Source organism: Psittacula echo, assembly GCF_963264785.1.
Source record: "Psittacula echo genome assembly, chromosome: 2".
In the NCBI taxonomy this organism is placed as follows: Eukaryota; Metazoa; Chordata; class Aves; order Psittaciformes; family Psittacidae; genus Psittacula; species Psittacula echo.
Window position 1 is genome coordinate 95,552,558 of NC_137737.1, and position 21,890 is coordinate 95,574,447.

General features: G+C 44.4%; 2 protein-coding genes across 2 annotated transcripts in view; both read left to right on the forward strand.

The window, feature by feature from the left end:
* The window catches only part of GALNT12 (polypeptide N-acetylgalactosaminyltransferase 12), a gene marked incomplete at both ends in the record, with an annotated part of 49,311 nt that extends 42,488 nt beyond the window's left edge, over window positions 1-6,823 (forward strand). Inside the window, 2 exons of the mRNA XM_080611512.1 lie at window positions 4,270-4,425; window positions 6,686-6,823. Of these exons, the coding sequence (XP_080467638.1) occupies window positions 4,270-4,425; window positions 6,686-6,823 (294 nt within the window). The remainder of the gene's footprint in view (window positions 1-4,269; window positions 4,426-6,685) is intronic.
* Window positions 6,824-16,883: 10,060 nt separating this feature from the next.
* The window catches only part of GABBR2 (gamma-aminobutyric acid type B receptor subunit 2), a gene marked incomplete at both ends in the record, with an annotated part of 455,829 nt that continues 450,822 nt past the window's right edge, over window positions 16,884-21,890 (forward strand). The window contains one exon of the mRNA XM_080610768.1: window positions 16,884-17,198. Within this exon, the coding sequence (XP_080466894.1) occupies window positions 16,884-17,198 (315 nt within the window). The remainder of the gene's footprint in view (window positions 17,199-21,890) is intronic.

Genomic DNA, 21,890 nt, shown 5'->3' on the forward strand with positions numbered 1-21,890 from the left:
GTGGTAGGACCTGTGTGTTTATGGAAGAGAGACAGAAAATACACAAAATGCTGCCTACTTGGTGCTTGCACCTCAGGCTGCTGGAGATTGTCTGTCCCCAGTAAACGAGAATGAAGGCTTTGAAATTCAACACCAATAAAGCCCATTGCCTTTCCTGGTATGGCTGGGAAGCAGTATGGAGGGCACCCACATATGATGGCAGGAAGCTGATCTGATGTGGTAGGAGGATGGGAAACCACTGAGGAGCCTGCTTTGTCTGGCAGTACTTCCTCCAATATTCCCATTTTCAGCTGATAGATTTGAGGCAAATAGGGAGAGGCAAACAAATAGCTTAGCAAAGCCTTTGGGTTTTCTGTGAAAGGGATATCAGACCTGGTATCCTCTCTGCTGGTTGCACCCATCAAGTGCAAACGTCTTCATATGTGCAGAAGAGCAGTATCCAGGCACAGGGAGGGATGAGAGTAGGGTTACAGGGTGTGATGAGGTAGCTGAAATCTGCCTCCATTGCTTTTTCTGCAGAACACTGATGCAGCTGGGGCATAACCAATAGATCACCCAGAAGTTGTAGGCACTGGGTAAAAGGCCTCATCAAGCTTCCCAGTAACACTTAAAGGAGTCTGCTGGTTCTCTGAAGCAAAGAAATGCTATATAGCTACTAGTTGCTGAGCTATGGATCAGTTTGAAAATGCTTCCCTTCTGTCCACAGAACCAGCTGAGCAAGGAAAGGGCACTATAAGAACACTTTACCTTTTGAGGACAAAGAGATTTATCTCATGTATTACTGGAGCTTGAAAAACCCTGAAGCCTGAAGTATTTATTTCATTTGAAGGAGTATAGGTTAAAGAACTGTATAATATCCATTGGACAAGGAGGCAGGAGTCCTTAGTTGCTAATCCTACAACTCCAATCCTTAATGTTATCCAGAAATAACATTATTGTTATTATAACATTAATGTTATTCAGAAATAACCATTTTACTTGCTCTTCTATTCCAAAATCTGGTACAAGTCCTTGAGAGGTCATTCAAGGAAGATGTCAGTAGTAAGGAGCACTCTGTCCTGGTAGCTGTTCCATCTACTCTTGATGCATCTGGTGCAATTGGGAGCTTGCGGGCTTTCACTGACACTGAATGCAAATTGCTAAAAGGAGTTATTATATCTAATAAATCTACTAATGAGCAAGGTTCTACATGTGGCCCTGTAAAAGTGGCAGCTGTAAAAAAGTGTCCATTCAGACATAAACGAGCGGGATTGAACCTTTTTTTTTTCATTCATAAGTCCTAGGCTTAAAATGAGTGAGTGCCTTTTATAGCTCACTGTGGTGGCTGAAGTAGGCTTTCCGTGTGCCAATCAGGTACTGAACATGAGAACCAAAGCCTGAAGGCCAGGGAATAGCCCCTGCCTATTAGGGTAAATAGAATCATAGAATCATAGAATAATTGGGGTTGGAAATGACCTTAAGATCATGAAGTTCCAACCCCCCTGCCATGGGCAGGGACACCTCACACTAAACCATGTCATCCAAAGCTCTGTCCAACCTGGCCTTGAACACTGCCAGGGATGGAGCATTCACAGCTTCCTTGGGCAGCCTGTTCCAGTGTCTCACCACTCTAACAGTAAAGAATTTCTTCCTTATATCCAATCTAAACTTCCCCTGTTTAAGTTTTAACCCATTACCCCTTGTGCTATCACTGCAGTCCCTAATGAAGAGTCCATCCCCAGCATCCTTTATAGGCCCCCTTCAGATACTGGAAGGCTGCTATGAGATCTCCACGCAGCCTTCTCTTCTCCAGGCTGAACAGCCCCAACTTCCTCAGCCTGTCTCCATACAGGAGGTGCTCCACTCCCCTGATCATCCTCGTGGCCCTCCTCTGGACTTGTTCCAACGGTTCCATGTCCTTTTTATGTTGAGGACACCAGAACTGCACACAATACTCCAAGTGAGGTCTCATGAGAGCAGAGTAGAGGGGCAGGATCACCTCCTTCGACCTGCTGGTCACACTCCTCTTGATGCAGTCCAGGATACGGTTGGCTTTCTGGGCTGTGAGCGCACACTGAAGCCGGCTCATGTTCATTTTCTCATCGACCGACACCCCCAAGTCCTTCTCTGCAGGGCTGCTCTCAATCTCTTCTCTGCCCAACCTGTAGCTGTGCCTGGGATTGCTGTGACCCAGGTGTAGGACCTTGCACTTGGCATGGTTAAACTTCATCAGGTTGGCATCAGCCCACCTCACAAGCGTGTCGAGGTCCCTCTGGATGGCATCCCTTCCCTCCGGCATATCAACCGAACCACACAGCTTGGTGTCATCGGCAAACTTGCTGAGGGCGCACTCAATCCCACTGTCCATGTCACCGACAAAGATGTTGAACAAGACTGGTCCCAACACCGATCCCTGAGGGACACCACTCGTTACTGGTCTCCAGCCGGACATGGAGCCATTGACCACAACTCTTTGCGTGCGGCCATCCAGCCAGTTCTTTATCCACCGAGTGGTCCACCCATCAAATTGATGTCTCTCCAATTTAGAGACAAGGATGTCATGTGGGATGGTGTCGAACGCTTTGCACAAGTCCAGGTAGATGACGTCAACTGCTCTACCCCTGTCCATCAGTTCCGTAGCCCCATCGTAGAAGGCCACCAAATTGGTCAGGCAGGATTTCCCCTTAGTGAAGCCATGCTGGCTGTCACCAACCACCTCCTTGTTTTTCATAATAATAGTAATAATAATAATAATGATAATAATAGGCCAGTGTTCTCACAGTTGACTTCTATTGATGAAGCAACATTTCTGACATAAAGCAAACGTCGTAAAGGCAGTGCAGCCTACATCATAGCAATAGGTTTCAAGGTGAAACAGAGTCTCCTGGGTGAAGCTGCTTTCTCAAAACACTCACTTCCCTTTGCGGCGTACCACAAATGAATGGTGGCAAACAGGTTGATTATAGGGGGTCAATCACTTGCACCACTGCCAAAAAAAACAAGGCCTTGATGTAGTGGGTAACATTGGTCTGAATATGGCTGCAACAGCCACCTCAGCAGAGAAATACCTGATTGTGTTAAAAGGAGGGGCAGATTTTGTGAAACAACTACCATCAGCGTAGTCTAAATCAGAGCTCTTACATCTGGAAATGGATGACTTCAGACTTTGTAATCACACAGTTCTGTTTACATTAGAACTCCATTTCCAGTTTCTCTTTCAAGGTTAATTAGCCTTGGTGGTTGCTAAGGATGGTTTTGCACTAAGTTCAAGTACACACAATATTTCTGAATTGGCATAGCCCCTTTCACAAAGCCTTACAGTTTCTTTCTCCAGAGGTGAAACAAAACAGAAGAGGATTCCTTCTGCCCCTCCATCCTTTTATTGATTTCCACTAATGCACCTATACTATTGGTAAAAAGCAATTTTCTGATGTGTATAAAACTGTCCTCTACTGAGTATAATCTAAATTGGATCTAAACACACATCCGTGCACTATAGCCATCTGAATTATTTACAAGCATGCTAAATACAAACAATTCTCAAGCTCTGCTGCTCTTTAATGAAGTACAAAATTTGGCATATGTCCATGATAAATATAAAAATTTTAAGGAAGTCTTCAGCCGTGATTGCTGAAGAAGCCAAAATGTTTTAGAGCATGTTCAGAGCACCTCTGTAAAATATTGTGCATCAAGCAAAGCCAGTAAATTGTCTTTAATAAAATTTGTGTTTAAAAGCAACTGTAGCTGATTTGCTTCAAATAATATCTAAAAATGTTATATAATAAAATGCTTATCACCATGCCTCTGGAGTACTTTGTAATTGGAAATGAACCTTGACCAAACTGCTTTGAACTATGCATTGAGCAACTCCTTAATTAAAAGTAACATTGTTTTGCGACAACTGAATTCAGAAGGCAAAATGTCAGACTGTAAAATGTTCTCCATCCTATTTTTTAAGCGTTATCTAGAATGTGCAAGTAGAATATTACGTTCAAATTTTGTAAGTTCTTTAATGCTGGAAAGTCTGTTTTCCAGGGCATTTATTCAGCAATTCATACATTTTAAGTGCTACCAGAGTAAAGCAGTGCTGTGCTAAGATAGATTTTTCTGTAAAATGGTTAGCAAATGGCAGAAGTTGAGGCTCCTTGACTATTTTTGGCAGAATTTCTCTTCACAGTGGCAAGTTTAATATGTGAACTTAATTATAGTATCTTAGTGTAGCCTCCTTATAAATACTTTCTTGTGTACGTATGAAATGACTGTTGTCTTTTGCTTCTTTTGGGTTTGTAGTTTTTTGAGTACACATCCCATAATGAAATACGTTACAATACCAGACAGCCAGAAGTCTGTGCAGCAGTTGATTCAGGGACCGACTACTTGACAATGTACTTGTGTCATGAAAACGTCCACAGTATTCCTGAAAACCAGAAGTTTGTTTTCAGAGAGGTAAGTGTGCCGGTTTGGGTTTGGGGTTTCTGGAAGCAGTTGGAAGAAGAATTGTTGAGGTTCCCTTTCTTTTTCTCTTACTGCCTACACATCCTGCAGGCCACAACCTCAGTAGAGATCTCTGAGATATGCTGTCTTTCTTATGATATCTGAACACAGAAGCAGAGTAGCAGCAGTGTGCAGGTGAAGAGTATGCCAGCATAAAGAATAGGAAGATGAGATAAAGGAAAATGCCCTTCTTCACCCGAGAGGAGTTGGGAATGTTGAAAGAGATCTCTTTTTGCCTTGTCTGTATCTAGTATTTTCTGGGCTGCTCAGCTCTCTTGCATCTCATGCCTACCCCTTTTTCCTGAGAACTGAGGAGAAATTACGCCCCTTTCCCAACCAATCTTGTGGCTGGTCTATCTCTGCTCTTCTTTCGTTGACTTAATTTATTTCCCATATATCCCTGATACTTCGCATACCACCATTACTTTACACTCTTCCCTGCTTTTGAGAGCTGCTGCTTCTCCTCTGCAAACCATCTTTCGCGACCCTCCCTTTGCACACCAGAAGCGCTCCCTGAGCTCTTCTGCAATGTTACGTCTCATTGGGTACTTTGCTGCACCATCGAAAAACTACCTTCTGCCCTACTTCTGCTCCTACACAGGACAAATCTTCCTGGCTGTGGGCACTCAGCAAATCTGCACCCCTCTTCTTCAGCCTTAATGCCTACTCCCAAGGGGGAGAAATGCTGAGAAGTATGGGAGTATATTTAATAAACATATCACGTGATCTTAGAAAACCTTATGTTTAGTTTTTAATCTCTGAAGGAGTTCCTGGATGCCCGAGAGAAAATAAATTGGATGAAAAATGATGACCTTGGTCAGGTTCTGGAGCGATATTATTTGGATAAGGGAAAAGGTCACATAATATATCAAAATGGTGCGTTTACATAATGTGTCTGCATAATGCATCTAAACTCTTACAGGCTCCATGGCTGACAAATTTCATGCTTGGATACTACCACCAGTGATAGGTGGCAGGGTGAATTCAAAAGAAAAATATAAAAACTATTGTCCATTCACTAAATCTAGTCCAGTCTGAAGCTCATAGTGGCATTACTGAGTAAAACAAAATATTTCAAAGGCTGACTTTATAAATAAATGACATTTCATTTTCAATGCTGACTTTTAATAAAATTTTTCAAGGTCATATCTGTTAATCCCTATATTGAAAGACCCTCAGTCACTTCAGGAACTACTTGAGAAAACACAGTTTTGGAATACGTCTGTTTCCATGCATTCCTAACCATTAGCTTTTAGCATATGGAACTTCAGGAATTGCTTCAAATCTTCTTGTTTCTTGTCACCACTTTGTGCCTGTGTGCGATTTGAGCATTTTGCTCTTCTCCAATTCCTCCTCTTCTATTGCATTAAATCAAAATCACTGGTCTCCACTTTTCAAGGTGAGTCATGGGTGAGGTGTCAATACCACATTTCTCTTGCTTTGTGCAGAGAAGTTTCAGACACTGGAAAAGCTGTCCTTATGTATGTAGCATAATCAAAGATTTGAGCAGCCTTCCCACCAGCCTGGCAAGAATTAAGTTCTTATGGGCACCGAGTCAAAAATGACTGAGGGAGATATTGATTAGTCCACTCAAAAATTTGAATTATCACGATGGAAACAGAAAAGTCATTCAGCAGCTAAGCCTGTCAGCAAGCCATGAGCAAGCACGCAGTGCTGGGCATCAGGGGCTGCGGCTTGAGGTGTGATTAACTCCACACATATCTGCAGGCAAGGGGCGTGCTTAGATATTTTTGCGTTTTCCGCTAAAAATATACTCTGTGAAGAAACGGGAATTTTCTTTGCTAAAAATGTAACCAACATCTACACTTAACTAACAACATTTACATTTTACTTGCAAGATGTGCAGTAAGTTGGTGAATTTGGGTAATGCCTATACTATGCTTTGGTTTTCTCTGGCCATATTCAAGCACAGTAACAAAAGGCAATGAAAGTGAATGAAGTTAGTACATCTTTTATGGGCTTAGATGTCAAGACACGAATCATTCTGAAGCAATGGTAATATAAGTTTAAAAGCAGGGTCTTTTGATAACGTTTTAGAGATCTTGTACTTCTTGGCTTCACTGAATGGCCCCATGAGAAGGATATGTGTGACATTTATTTGTTGTGAATGTCTTCTGTTGCTTTTAAGACACAGTGATATGCCTGTAATTTTTAAGACCTGAAAAGCAAAACTTACTCTTGTCTTTTGTAGGATGGTACCTTGTTTCATCTTCAAACCCAGAAGTGCGTACAAGCAGAGTCAAATGCTTACAATGGTAACCCAGCACCATTGTTACAACCATGTACAGACTCGGACTACCAAAAATGGTTCTTCAAAGAAAGAAGTTGATCCAGATCTGGTCTAGGCTATAGCTGAATATGAAAATGTGCTCTTTTTATTCAGCAGTTAGTCAGCCTTTTGGAAATCACATAAGTGATGCATTTTTGTGCAGAAAGAACTGTAATTAGTTTACAAGCCTTGGATTTTGTTTTCTGGAGCATTAAAAGGCATTGAGAGCTTGTGGTTATGCCACAGAATCACTCCTCTTCTTTACTGTTTATTTGGCAGCTACGTAACTGCTTCTGAAGTGTCTTAGGTTTTTTTCACAAGTGACAATATATTTTTTTAATCTACTGTGTGAAAGTAAGGCAGTCAAAATAATTGCACTAATGTTATCTGCCAAAAACTTAAAATGTTTATTTTTCTACTAAAGCATTCTGCAGTTGGGCCTTTTAGAAGATAGTAGTTAATCATTCTTCTTGGCTTTTGAATACCAAGAAGGTGAATGTAGGCCAGATTCTGCCCTAAGTGACTACCACAAAACTGTCACTGGAGACAGTGTGGATTTGCACATGAAGGCAGAGTAGGTCTGCATGTATTTGCACAAATAACAATCTAGATGCTTACAGATTGCACATGCTTGACAATACCGTACATCAAATATTGCAGCAATTTCATGTTCTAATGGCACTTGACAAGTTTCTAAACATGCTTAAGTCTGGTTTTGCAGTAAAGTGGGGATTTTTCTCATCTTAAAGAAGTACAGCAACAATATTTAAAGGTGATGCTCTAGGGAAAGCTATTTACATTCATATGCATCTAGTTATGCGGCTGTGTCCCAGGCTGCACAACTTAATTCAATATCATGTGGATTTCCAACATGTGTAAAACTTCCAAGATCAGACCTAGCTATAATTCTTCTGACAACTTTCAAAACTGCAGTTAGAGAAAATGAATCTAAGAAATTGTATCTCTAATTAAATTGTAAATGTTTAAGTAGTTAGTATAAAAAATTATTAGATAAAAATTGGTTTGCAACTAATTGACATGATAAACAGCTGGTATCACTACAAAAAGAATTGTCTTTAAGATTTAACTTGCATTTTGTCTGGGAACTCCTTTTCTGGTAAGTTGTCTGTGTCAACACATACAGTTTATTGAAAACATGGGGTTCGATCTGCACCAGTACAACATGTGTTCTGCCGTGCTATGTGGGATCTGCTTTACTCAATCAGACAAGTAGCATGTTTAGCAACGTACTTGGTCATTGACCATCATCAGTTGTTATAATGTTGATTAAAAGGGTTTCAGCTCATAAGGAAAGTTTCTTTCCGTATTAGCTGGCAGTATGTTTATGTGTAGAATCATGAAAATGTCAACCTTTTTTCCCTCAGAAGTCTTGCCATCTGTTTCAACTAGTTTTGTATGTATTTTGTTACCTGCCTTTGTTCATGTTTTCGGTAAAAAATGTACAGCTTTTTCTTTGAAACCTTATAGGCTTGTGCCATTTTGGCATGCCTATTTATGTGATTAGGGTGTGTGGGGGAGGGTTTCTGCCTGTAGGAGATGCCTATGTAGGTTCTTCCAAGGTCTATCTAAACAAATGTAGATAGAATGATTTTGTGAGCACCTTTAAAGTTTTGTCTCTGTGGGCTGGACTGATGAAATTAATGTTAGAATTAATAAAATATTTTGTGATTCAGTAGAGTGAGAACTGTCTTTACAACTATTTTTTGTATATTTACCTGATATATTTTGTATCTATTTTTATATTTACAAATATTTTTTTCTTCTGATCAGTGGTTTTCTTTTAATCATTTCTCTGATACTTAGGTCCTGATCCCTGCAGCACTTGAGAGAAGACAGCTTTATTTTATGGTCTCTCAAGTTCCCTTTGCTGAATTCAGTAATGCTTCTGTTCACCTGCTAGCAGCACTGCTGTGCACTTTGTGGAGCCACAAATCAAAACTGGGTGGCTGCATGAGAGAACCCTGAGAGCTCCAGCAACACAGCAAGGATGCTTTGTTCATTTCTGCTTTGCCTTCTTTACTGTCGATTGAATTACATTAGTAATTTAATGAGAGCCCAACTACTGCAATTGGAAACAAAAGTCTCATTGACCTCCGTGATCAATGAGGTTTTCTTAGTTTTGAGACTTACGGATTTTTTCATCATCAGGCGGTGGTATGTAAGTGAACTTTGATAATTAGAAATTATTTTCCATATGTCTTCCCACTTTGCACTTGTTTAAAGGGGAGTACTGGTGTTTTGGGCTTCTAGTTACATGCAGCTGAGCTGTTTTCTCATATACCAGCAAACCTTCTAGCCTGGGTTGCATATTCACTAGGTAAACAAACACACGTTGATTTTAAAAGCAGATACTGAATCTACCAACATCACCTGCTTTCTCCCCTTATGTTGGCCTTTTAGTCCATCTACTTAGCATTTTTTCTCCTTGATAGCCTTTTCTTCTTCTCAGTTCACTGGAATTGTCTGCTTTAGGTTTGAAGGGTGAAGGACTCTGTCACAATGCACATCTTCAAACTTCCTTTTGTGGGAGGTCAGGGCTGTCTGATGAGGTACTCTGTGGATTTTGGGCTTCTCCCAGGCAGAGAAGGGGCTGGATGCCTCACAGAAATGGAAAAACTGGAGGCCTTCAGCCACAAATCAGAACTTCATCTGGTTCTGGCTTTCTAGGGCTCTCTTTGAAAATGAGAAGGGAGAAACAATTTCCACATAGTACAAATCCAGAACCGGTAGGTGCCCCCTTTCTTGGTACTGGAGCCACATGTTTCCTTTCCCTTTTGTCATTAACTGTGTGAAGCACTCATAAAACCAAAACTTCCAACTCTAGCCTAGTAATAAGCTTAGATTAAAACAGTGGGACAGTGGCAGGGCACACTGGGAAATCTCAAGGGTCCTTCTTCCATTTTGTACCATCACTGTTCAAAACAGGAAAAGATATTCTTTAGCTATGAAGAGATTAACTGAACAACTTGTCCTAAGAAGGTATCATGCCAGCACACAGTACACCATATAAAACTCTAGGATAAAGATGAAGAAATCTGTCCTCCAAACAGGTATTAGTCCTTCCTCATTGCCTGGCTGCAAATACAATCCCCCTTTTTTAGGCATTATACTGGGTCAATGTGATTCTGTCTTCTCCCAGGTTCCTTCCCCTCCTCTTGTCTGAAGTTCCCTGGGTATGGGGCATATTTGTCGTGGTTGAGGCACAAAACATTAAGCTAGGAGAAATATTTCACACAACTGTGAAAAATGATTTCCCAGTTTTCAATATCCTAAGCTAAATACACCTTATTAGGGGAATAGTAACATGTAAGGAATCTTTAACTTTTAATAAACCACCTGATGCTATTATCCCCAAAATTGAGAATTTGGTGTTGTAAGTAGTGATAGAACTTGCTGATATTTTTTAATAATAATAATAATTTTAGAAAGGTACTAAAAAAATGGCTATTACTTAGGCTTTGTATTCTTTTATTAAAAAAAATAAATGCAATCCAGATTGCAGTCTGGTAGCTAATGCTTTATCCTATTTCTTTGAATTCATCAGGCAACTATTTTGCTTTTTTTGTTTTTCTTTTATTCTTCCACTGCTGTCTTTTCATTTAAACATTGCGCTTCTTCAACGTGGGCTAGAACTTACTGGATTTTCCCATCAACATAAAACAGTATATGAACCTTCTTTCTAAGAAATAAACCACTGAAACCTCTGTATGTGCAGTCTTGACCAAACCATTATAATGGAGAATTGTTAGAGCTTGCACAAACACCCAGGAACAGCAGTCATCGTTGTATATGCATCAGTCAACATGAATTGGAAGCAGTATTTCTTGCTAGCTCTGCTGAAACAAAGGCTGAAAACTGTGTTCAATTTTTGTTGTACGAAGTAAGAAGATTTACTGGAAAGTAAAATGCGTGTTGGTCGGTAACACTGGGGCTGATAGGATTGTGCTCCTATTCCCTATGTATGACAACATGGGCAGTTACACAGTGATACTGCTAGGTTGGTAATTCAGAATCTGATCTTTTAATTACACTGGCTCTCTTACAGTCTTTATATTGGGGAATTAATTTGATTTTGAGCTTTGTTCTGACACCCTGATGTAAAGATGTAGCTATTGATATCCAGAGAGACTGTAGGGTTAGGATCATGCAGTTGTGTACATGTGGTGGCCTTGGCAGTCCTGGGGTAATGGTTGGACTTGATCTTAAAGGTCTTTTCCAATCTAGTTGATTCTGTGAGTTTATGATTCTACACGCTTGCAACTGTGGCGGTTTTTGGTGAAGAATGCTTGTGTAGGCTTGTCACAAACACAAAGTATTGACTATGCTAGCAAGTTAGCTGAGATAAGTGGAAAAGTCCTTGAGAGGGAGGGAAGAGAGAGGTAGCAGAGCTCCCTGCCTTCTGTTGGGGTGCAACAATGGTAGCTTGGTTTGAATTAGAGCATTGCATTATTCTTCAGTTTCCCATTTTCAGAGAAAAAAACTATGTACGTATATGCAGTACTAAAATTACTTTGCCTGGATGTTGTCAATCTTTCAGTCCATTTCTCACTGACATTTATACAAATAGGCAAAGCCTATTTAGATCAGCCCTAGTCAGCACTGTCAGGAGTAGTGCAGGTATAGATGACATACTTTTAGAGGCTTCCAGGTTTTCCAAAAGCAGTTGGAAACAAAAACGAGTCAGGATCTTCTGAGTGACTTTTTCTAACTGCAAAAGCATTAAGAAAGAGGATGGAAGATGCAGGAAGTGAGTCACTGGCCTGATGGGTAGTGTGACCTGTTTCCTGTAGCATCAGACCATCTCTCAGAATGGGAGAGGACTTTTGCAGAAAATGCATTTTCTTTCTTGATGGTGAGGGAAAAATCAGCTTTCTGGGTTTCTTGGACTTGCCTATGCTCTGAAGATACTTAACTTTTGCAGCTGAAGAAAAGGTGGTCAAGGGACTCATACCAATACATGTACTTAGACCTGAAATTCATGAATTAGGTACTGTGTGATGTGCAAATACAAGGAATACAGAACCTTTCAAAATTTAGCTGTGCGTACACTATGAGAAGACATAGTAATAGAGAAATTAGACATGATCGTTAGCAGGAAGATGTTTGACATAACTGTTTTTACTGAAATACAGTTGAAGGATTCATGATTGAAGTGCTGAAGTGACTGGGTGACATGCCAGGAAGAAAATGATGCTGATTTTTGAGCAAAGAGAATAGGGTTTACAATCCTTGTGAACTGACACTTCAGCCAACAAGGAGTAAACAGATATAGAGGGTGTCTGGTGTAGGCCACCAAATAAGAATATAAAGCCTTTTTGTGTAACAGGTAAAGGATGTGTGCTACTTTAAAGGATTTTAAATCCTATGGGATGCACCTTACCAATTTCATGGTAGCAAAATATTCTGGGGATTTCTAGGGAAAAAAGAAAAAAAGGCAGCTGGGCAGGCGGCTGTGTCTGACACAATCTTTAATAAGCAGTTTAGTGGAGTTCTCCTTTAGGCTTTGTATTTAAAATGAACTGTTCTGTGGGCATCTGTTATGTGTAAACAAGGGACAGTACCTATGAAAGAAGAAATTTCTCAGTGCTGAGAATTCAAACGAAGCAGGGTTTAGAAAATACATGTTTACATCACGTTGGAAACTTACATGTGTGTGACATAAAAGTTTTTTTATAGGATTGCAAATGAATATTTGAAAGTGTCACAAATAAAGTTATTTGTTAAATCTGAATTTAGCCTCAGTGCATCTATTACACCGTTGTCTTGAATTACGTGGTTTTCTTGCAGCATGTTCCCTGTTACTGTTTTTACAAAAGATAGGGAGGCTTTTTCGTGCCTCACTGAGTACACAGGAACAATTTTGAAAGGCTTATTTCCCTAATCTTCATTGTTCAATATACAGCCTTATTTACTTCCCCATAGTAAATCCCTAGCCTGAAAAATAAAGGTTATTTTCTTAGCATTTTATTTTAATGGAGCTTGAATGTTACACTGTCTTAGCCCTTCCCAAATATTATTCCAAATATTATAATTTTCCCAAATTATAATATTCCCAAATGTTATTCCATCTTCACAGTAAGACCATGAAGGAAGAGCACCTCTATTTTACTGACAGGGAATGCAAAGACAAAAAAAGAGTCAGGTCAGAAGTGCCACATTACTAAATACTGCAAGTTGAAGTGTGGCTTTGCTGGGTTTAAATGACATCCAGCAATACTCTAGGCTTCTGCAGGTCAGCCACAGGAGCCGGGACTTCTTTTGTCTGAAGGTGGATCTGCCCATACAGATGAACTACCACCATAGGGTTCCCATTCTGCACAGAATGATGTATACAGAGAGAATCACTATGAAGGTGGTAAGGCACTGGCACAGGTTGCCCAGAGAAGCTGTGAATGAATCTTTGGCAGTGTTCAAGGCCAAGTTGGATGGGGTTTTGAGCAACCTGGTTTAGTGGAAGGTGTTCTGCCCATGGCAGGGGGTTTGGAGCTAGATGATCTTTAAGGTCCTTTCCAACCCAAACCTTTCTGTGATTCCATGACTATGACTCTGTGATCTGCCTGATGAATCCAAAATGAGAAGGTATCATCAGAGACTAACTCTGAAAAGTCTGCCTTAACTTTCTGGGCAAGGTAAATCTTGGTTTCCTGGGCCTGATTTTGGAACTGTTTTTGTACTCCATGGTAAGTGCTAGCTCCATGACATAGCACTTCCTAGGTGTGTCCCTCCCCAGGATCTCCCTTCCTGGCAGCTGGGCTCTGCCTCCCACACGAGGGCAAGCCTCGAGCTTTACACTGAATGGTACTATGAAATAACCTATGTTTGGAAAGAAGTGAGGAGATGCATTTGATTCTTAAAGCAACAAAGGGGCATTTGCTGCTGCTGCATCAGTAACAAAGAAGAAGGATGTCAAGCAGCTGTTAATATTGAAGGTATTCATTCTGTTGTGCCACAGAACTTGGACTAAAGCTTTCTTTCAGAAAGACTGATTGCTGGGAAATGGCTTTTAAAAAATACAAAAAGCTTTGGAAGCTGATGACATTCCAGACACCGTGTGAGTATGTGTGTTAATATGCTGCCAGTATTGTAAAATGATAACCATAGTGATCCAAGTAGCTGTAGTCCTGGTAGCCAAGTGCTGGAGAAGATCACAGAATGGTACGGGATACAAGCAGTGAAGAACGATTTTCTGTGAAACAGATTTTGACAAATAAACTTCGTATCTATTCCAGAGAAAGCTGAGAATGGTGAAACATCATTTAGCATATGAAGTTCTGATTAAAAATAACATTATACAGATTCTGTGTGGCACCTATTCCTGTTGGCATCCTAGGAAGATCTGTTCTTGGTGTCATGAGAATTTTCTGGAGGAAAGTAAGATACCAGTAAGTTTTCAGGTGACAAACTGCTGGACAGGTCATTTATACAGATAAAGCAAGATTGTGTGCACAGGAAGGAACAAGTAGATCATACTTTTAGGCAGTACAGGTTAAAAACATGGTGTAGATTATTCATAGAATTATATAATGGTTTGGGTTAAAAGGAACATTACAGATCATCTTGTTCCAACCCCCTGCCATGGGTAGGGACACCTTCCTCTAGACCAGGTTGCTCTAAGTCCCGTCCAACCTCGCCTTGAACACTGCCAGGGACAGCCACAGCTTCTTTGGGCAACCTGTGCCAGTGCCTAACCGTTTATAGTGAAGAACTTCTTCCTTATATCTAGCCTAAATCTACTCTCTGTCAGCTTAAAGCCATACCCCCTTGTTTTATCCCTACCTGCCCTTGTAAAAAGTCCCTCTCTAGATTTCCTGTCAGCCCCCTTTCGATACTAAACGTGTTCCATGAAGAGGTAGTCACACAAGGCCTGCCAGCTGGCTGGTTTGCCTGCAGGTTTAGTTCTGCCAACCTGCTGGCCCTTGGGGGTGGCTGGTGCTGAGGGAGGTGCTGCAGGTGCGCCGGTGCCCCGCGCTGACAGGTTGCTGTGTCTCACAGACCAGTTCACACATAAATCTGGAAAAGGAGAGGTGCCTCGGAAGTGCCCCCAGGAAGGACTCCTGAGGCAAGGGAAGGTTGGTCTCATTATTTCACAGAAGCAAAATGCCATGGTTAATCTTAGCCCCCATGCATAGGAGAGGATCACGGACACTCTGTCTCCCTAAGCTGATAAAGGTATGACAAGAACCTGTGACTAGAGACTGAAGTAAGACAAATTGTTACTGAATAGAGGATGCACTTCCTAGCAAACTGATGACTGAAAGGATTTATCGAGAGATGTGGTGGACTCTTCACCACTGATGTCTTGAAGTCAACACCGTTGGATGCCATTCTGAGAGAAAGGCTGCAAAGCAGCGAGTGCTACAAGGCCTTTTACCCTCAAGTCAGGTCGCAATGATCTTAGAATTAATTAATCCATATTCCTTCCAATTAACTTCACAGGTGCCACATATGTGGTATTAGATGCATTAGGCTGATCTTCAAAGGTTTGTTGCAAGTGACTTCAGGAAAAATCAGGAACACGCGTAAAACGCGAGGTGCCTAAAGGCAGGGTTAGGGAAAGTTTCCCGTTTTGCCTCCTGTCTCGGGACAAACGAGCACACCGCGCCGCTCCTCGGGGACTTTGCATGCCACGATGCAGGGTGGGCAACGTGAACGTGCTCCTGGGAGGCGGCGGGGGGCCATGCCGGGAGCGGGGCAGAGAGCCTCGGGCAATGTGCGGGGCACGACCCGCGTCCGCTGAGACACGCAAGTAACCTGCTGGGGAGGGGGGCAGCCCGCGGGGGACCGCCGAGTCCTGCTGCGGCCTCCGTTCACGGTGCCGGGTTTCGGCGGGGAAATGATAACGGCAGAAACGGGCACACACGCGCATCCTCCCCGCCCGCCGCGCCTCGCGTGTGCGTGTGTGTGCGGAAACGGCGCGGAGGAGCCGAGGCACGCGTGGGAGGATGCTCGCGTACCGCGTGTGCGCGGGGAAGAGGAAGAGGAGGGGTGCACCGGGCAGCGCGTGGGGCGGGGGGGGAGCCGCTCCCTTGCGCCCGCCAGTGGGTGCGCGCGGGGGTGGGCGCGGGGGTGCGCGCGCGCGCGCGCGTGGCGGGTCGCGCGTGGGGCGTCCGCGCCTCCGCGCGAGGAGCGCGCGGTCCGGTGCGCGCGGCACCCGCCGCCCGGAGAAGGGAAGGAGGGAGGGAGGGAGCTGCTCCCCCCCAACCCCCCCGCGCAGGGAGCCCCACCTGGAGCCGGTGCCGTGCGGGAACGTGGGCCCGGCCCCGCTGCCGCCGCCGCACACTTTGCTCTGCCCTCATCCCCGGGCTGCGCTCATCAAGCCCGGCGGCTCTGCCCGACCCCGACCCGAAGGAAGGACGGGCGCAGGAGGCATCTCGCGCCCGCGGCGGGGGCTGCCCGGCCCGCGGGACGCCCGCTGCGCTGCCCCAGCTCCCCGGGAATGCGGCACTAGCACCCCCGCCCCGGCTCCTCGGCACCGCTCCCGTCCTCTCCTCCGCTGCTCGGGGAGAGGGGGGAGGCTTTTTCCTCTTCTGCGTCTGCTGTGCCGGAGCATCCTTATTTCCCCCCCCCCCTTTTTTTTCCCCTTTTGGAGGAGGAGGAGGAGGGGGGAGGGAGGGAGGTGTTCAATGAGGGCTGCTCGGGCCCCCCCTCCGCGCCTGAGAGGTGCTGTCCCTCCCTGAGCGGAGAGGGGGGAGAGCAGCCGGGGAGGCAGAGGCAGGTCCCGCTCCCTTGCTCTGCTGCCTGGGAGCCAGGAGGAGGAGGAGGAGGAAGGTGGTGGGGAGCGTGCCTGTGTGTGCGTGGTGGGGGGGTTTATTTATTTATTTATTGCTCCTGGTGGCTGCAGCTGGCAGACCTGAGAAGGAGTAGGCGCCATTGCCAGAAGGATTATTGCCAGGGGAGGGGAGAGGGGAGGGGAGAGGGGAGAAGAGAGAGGAGACCTCGAGGCTCCCGGAGAAGCGGAGACAGGCGGCTCTTTTCCTCCCGCCTTGGCTTCTGCCGCCGGGGGATGCGCCCGGACTAAGAGGGGCTCGGCTCCCTTCCGCCGCTCTGCCCGTCCCCCCTTCCCTCAGTCCTCCTCCTCCTCCTCCCACCATCCAGCAGCATGCATCCCTCTCCGCGGAGACCGGCCGCTGCCACCTCCAGCCCTGCCATGCTGCTGCTGCTCCTGTGCCTGGGCTGGGCGCCGCCGGGCTGGGGCTGGCCGCGGGGCAGCTCCCGGGGGGCGGCCGGGCTGCCCCCCAACGCCACCACGCCGATCTCCATCATGGGCTTGATGCCGCTCAGCCAGTCCGAGGAGGACCAGAAGAGCAAGATCGGCCGGGGGGTGCTGCCCGCCGTGCAGCTTGCCATGGATCAGATCCGCAACGAATCCCTGCTCAACCCCTATTTCCTGGACCTGCGGCTCTACGACACGGAGGTAGGGACCTGCCGCCGGGCGCAGGGGGGGCGTCACCGCCCGGTCCCGGGGCGCTGCGGGTGCCGGGGCGCAAGGGCAGCGCGGACGCCCGGGCCGGGGCTGCGGCTGCCGGCGGGGCCGTGCGCGGCGCCTCCGAGCCCACCCTGCCCGCCGGGCCCCGCAGATGTGGAGGGACCGGCGGCGGAGGGAGAGGAAGTGGAGCTGGCGGGCCGTACCCTCCTCGCCCCGCACATTCCGAGCGGGTTCCCAGCAGCCAGGGCTCGCCCCCGTCGCTCCGGGGGCGCCCCTGCCCGGCAGCTGGCAGCGCGGCGCTGGGCCCGGGGCGACGGCTGGCGGCGACTGGGATCCGCTGCCCTTGGCACGCACATGCAGCGGCGGGAGGAAGGCGATCCCTTGCCCAGCAAAGCTGCGGCCGCATCTCATCCCTCTCTCTGCCGCTGCCCGTTCAGCAACAGATGCATGCCGGCCGCTTGACTCCCCCTCCCCGCCAACGGGCATCCCGATTTATCCCGTGCAGCGCCGGGGCGCGAAGGGCAGCGGCAGCAGCCGTGTTTGAGAAGGAGGAGGGGAGGGTCTTGCAGATTCCCCCGGGTCTCCCTCCTTCTCTCCCCACCTGTCCTCTGGCGCGACTGGGAGAGGAGGTGCCCCTCGGAAAGAGTTAAATTTGCAGTACCCGTCCCCGCGAAGAGCCCGGCGGGGTGCCCCGCTCCGGAGCGCTGCCAGAGGCGGGCGGGATGAGCTGGGCGAGGAGCCCTGCGCGGTGCGGTGAGGGGAAACATCTCTGCTTTACCTGGGGGCGAGAAAGAGGCAGGGAGAGAGGTGAGGAGTTGGTTCCCACCACCAATCACCCACAACTGCGTTTGGTTTTGGTCACAACTTCAGTAACCGTGTGCTTGCGAAGGGTACGTGGTGATTCAATATCGAGGCGTTCCTGAAGATGGCAGTCGTTCCCCGTATAACGCTGGCGGTGGGTGCTCATTTCCAAGACAATCCGCGGTAAAACCAGTGACTACTGAAAATCTTCCCGGCTGTCATTTAAGGAAGCCCTTGTCTTCTCCCCTTCGGTTCTCAGGATCTGAAGGGAGCAAGCTGAGAACAGCAATGACAGGCTGCACTGCTTCGTGTGACAGTATCTCCATCCCAAAAATTCTACAGAAGCCTCTGTAAGGTGGCTTTTTATTGACATAAATTTATCACAGTAATTTTTCAGATACCTCTAAGCATAAATGCGTGGAGGGCAATACTGTTGAAGATGTCATTTAGGAGAGAGCATGCTGCCATCATGTTGTGTTGTGGGAACAAGACTGAGTACCGAAAGGGAATACGGGCAAGAACAGCCTAGAGTAACTGCTTGTTTCCTTAAACACAGTGAATCTCAGGGAACTCTGCAATTATAATGAAAAGAATTATGGGGGATTTTCTGACTGGCATAACCAGTTTCATAAAGTGAGGTACATGTTAGACAAAAATCACAGTTTTCCTAAGCCTGTTTTCATTATTATTTTATTTAAATCCATCACTTGGGTGGAATTGTTACAAAAATAACAGTCATAGAAAGTAGAGAAGCCTAGACAGGATCTTCCTTCTTCATACAGTAGCATTATGATCAATAAGGTGCTGCATTTTATTGCAGTCAAAATATTTTGAAGTTCTTCATACAGATTTTAGGTTCTGAACTAGGTAGTTACTGTTAAAATATTCAGTGGAAAAAATGCCCTTTTTGTTCTAGAATGAGTATCAGTTTCATAAAAATTGCATTTTGACTGTTTTGTGCTCTAGGGACATAAAGAATCAGGGTCATGTTGCCAGCTTGCTCTGTAGCTTTGAATGCTTTTAAGCAATTAATAAATGGATGGTTATGGAATGCTAAGTCAGGCGAATGTATATATTTGGAGTACGGTTGGCTCATGATTGCATGCTTAGTAGTGACAAGTAAATAACTTGGCATTCATGAAGAGCGCTAGATTGACTGCACCAAAGCGGAACAGACTAATGGCTGGAATAGCCATTAAATACATAATGGCAGCACAAACTTTTTCACTGGGTTCAGACATTACCTTATTCCTTCACTGCACTTACGGTAAGCAGAAGGGTAGATGGCTCATCATGCCCACTTAGGTCCTGAGCCTATTTTCCCAGGTCACCAATAAATAGGTATGCCTGAAGGGCCTGGATCTTTATCGTTGCGTAATCACAGACTAGGGAGTAGTTCGTCCTCTCTGGGCTTCCCAGGTGGTGCTTGTGACATTGTTGGCTCTTGAAAAAGGAAAACGTGGAGACTTGAACACATGGGATCTTTTAATAACTGAAGATATAATTGTAGTATATTTTTGTAGGAAATGCATGGCAGTGATTCAGAAACTCTTATATTCTCCCTCGTGGCTTTCCAAAATCTCCCACTGTTGCAACCTGATATTTGTATTGCAAATAATAATTAAAATGACCATTGGATTTCTTGGGTTTGTTTTGGTTTCTTTTTTAATTATGCATTCAGGTAGTTTTCTGTCAGCATTGAACTGAATGTTTTCATTTGTTTGGTACTTCTGTTTTGTATAATGAAGCCTTATAAGGCCTTTACTTTCTGACCAACCATGTGAAAAATTGCAGTTGTACCTTCTAAGTTTGAGTGATGTTTGTCAGCGCTTGAACACACTAACCTTTGAGTACATGAGCAGCAGCCCTAGTGTTTTTCAAAGCATTTGAACTAAATTAAACACTTAAGTACAATCCTTAATCTAATGTCTCAACCAGTTGTGACTGTGTGAATTATGTCTTTATTACAAAATATGGCCACTGGTAATAAAAATGCAGAGGCTTCTGTCTTGAGCATTTTTGATGATTAAATGTATTTGGAGTGTGATCCTGATCCAGTTCAGTGAACTGTGCTTTGCTACCCCATGAGCGTATCTTTATCTATTTGGACATTTCTATGTAGGTTCAGTCAATAAAAAAAAAAAAGCTCAGGTGTAGGCACTTGCAAAACTCTGGTCTGAGTTAGTGGCTTTAATGTATGCTATTCATTTCAATGAGAGCAGGAGCAAACTCTAGATGAGACTCTTAGGCAAAATTTCATAATAACATTATTTTAGAAGCTAGAGCATTTATAAAGTGATCATCTGTGAAGAGTCTTATCCAAACCCCATTGAAATTAATGGCAGTAATGCACTGATTCTAACTGCCCTTGGACCAGGTCCTAGAAGTTAAGGCTGCTTGATAGTTTATGGCTTTTGATCAATAACCATGATATTATATTTCTTCCTTTTCCTGTCCCTATGATTGTATCTTTAGTTGGTCGAAAATGCAAATAAGTGTTTTGCAAAATAATGAGATAAAAAGCTTCACATAAACTAGATGCAGTTGGTAACTTCATGCAAATCAGGAAAGATGATTTCTGCTTGACACACACTTGAGAACCTGACACAACCTGACACACATCTGTTACAGGAAAAAAAAAGCAGAACAACCCTGAAATAAAGGAATTAAACATCCTAGTAGACAAATAATCAATTTCAACAGTATTTCACTTGCATCAGGCAAAAACTGACTATGCAGAAACTAGAGGAAGAGGCGTAGTGAAAGACAAGGGCTTTAATGGAAGTTGGATATCTGCCTTTCAACAGCTGGACATCTTCCCTCAAATACCCTTCTGATACCTTGTAGGAGCAGTGCTGCAAGTGGTGCACAGGGAGGCTGAATTTGTTTTAGATCTAAACACGTATAGTCAAGAAAGCTTTGTATGCAAGTTAGAATCCCTTTACTTGTTTCTGAAGATCAAAGTGAGCCTTGACAAGCTGAAAAAGACACCTTCCAGAAGTAAGTGTGTATAATAGCCCAAAGAGGGAAGTATATTCATGCTATGGGGATGAGATTATGTAATTTTCTCTAACTACTACAAATAATATTCCGTAATCCTGATATAATCTCATCTTTGTGTAATAATACACTCTAATACCTTTAAATAGCAGGTTGGCATAGAAGGGTGTGCGCTGGAAAATGCATAGGACTCCGCATAATCTGAAGGAAAATGTGAACTTACTGACATTTAATACATATTTGCCTTCTATTCTGTAATTAAGTAGAAAGTGCCTTGCCTAATTTATCTGACAGGAAGTTACAGGCTAAGTATAATATGAGTAGACCTTCTCTTTATTTTCTTCTTTTACTAAAAAATTATCTGTATTTTCAGTAAACCCCTCCTCACTCAAAGTTTAAGAAAGTTTTACAGGTCGTGCACCAGTCTGGGTCATTCCTGGAGCTATCCTAAGTTAAAAAAGACCCTCAGCATCCAAATAAAGATGTCTCTTCCAGAAAGTCCAGCCATGAATGGTGTTGACAAAGTTGACTCATATCTTGTTCCTGCAAGTGGAAGTAAGACTCATGTTTGCTTTCACTAAGGATGGGGTACATATTCTGGAAACAGGAGAGTGGGTTTGTTGTCAGTGGTGCAAAATAAGGTGTCTATCCAGGAACATGAATCACAGCATTCAGTCATAGCTGATAGCCCTAAGAGAGGGACAAACACCTACCGTTTACCCAACTCTGCCCTAACAGAAGTGAGCAAGGGCACACTTTTAGAAAGAAGTGCACATGACGTGTTAGTTAGGCCCTTTGTCTTAGGAGGCATAGGTTCAAGTCACTCTGACAGCAGCTGGCTTTGTGCAGTGAAGTAAAGTGTACCAAAGCCAAGTCGGG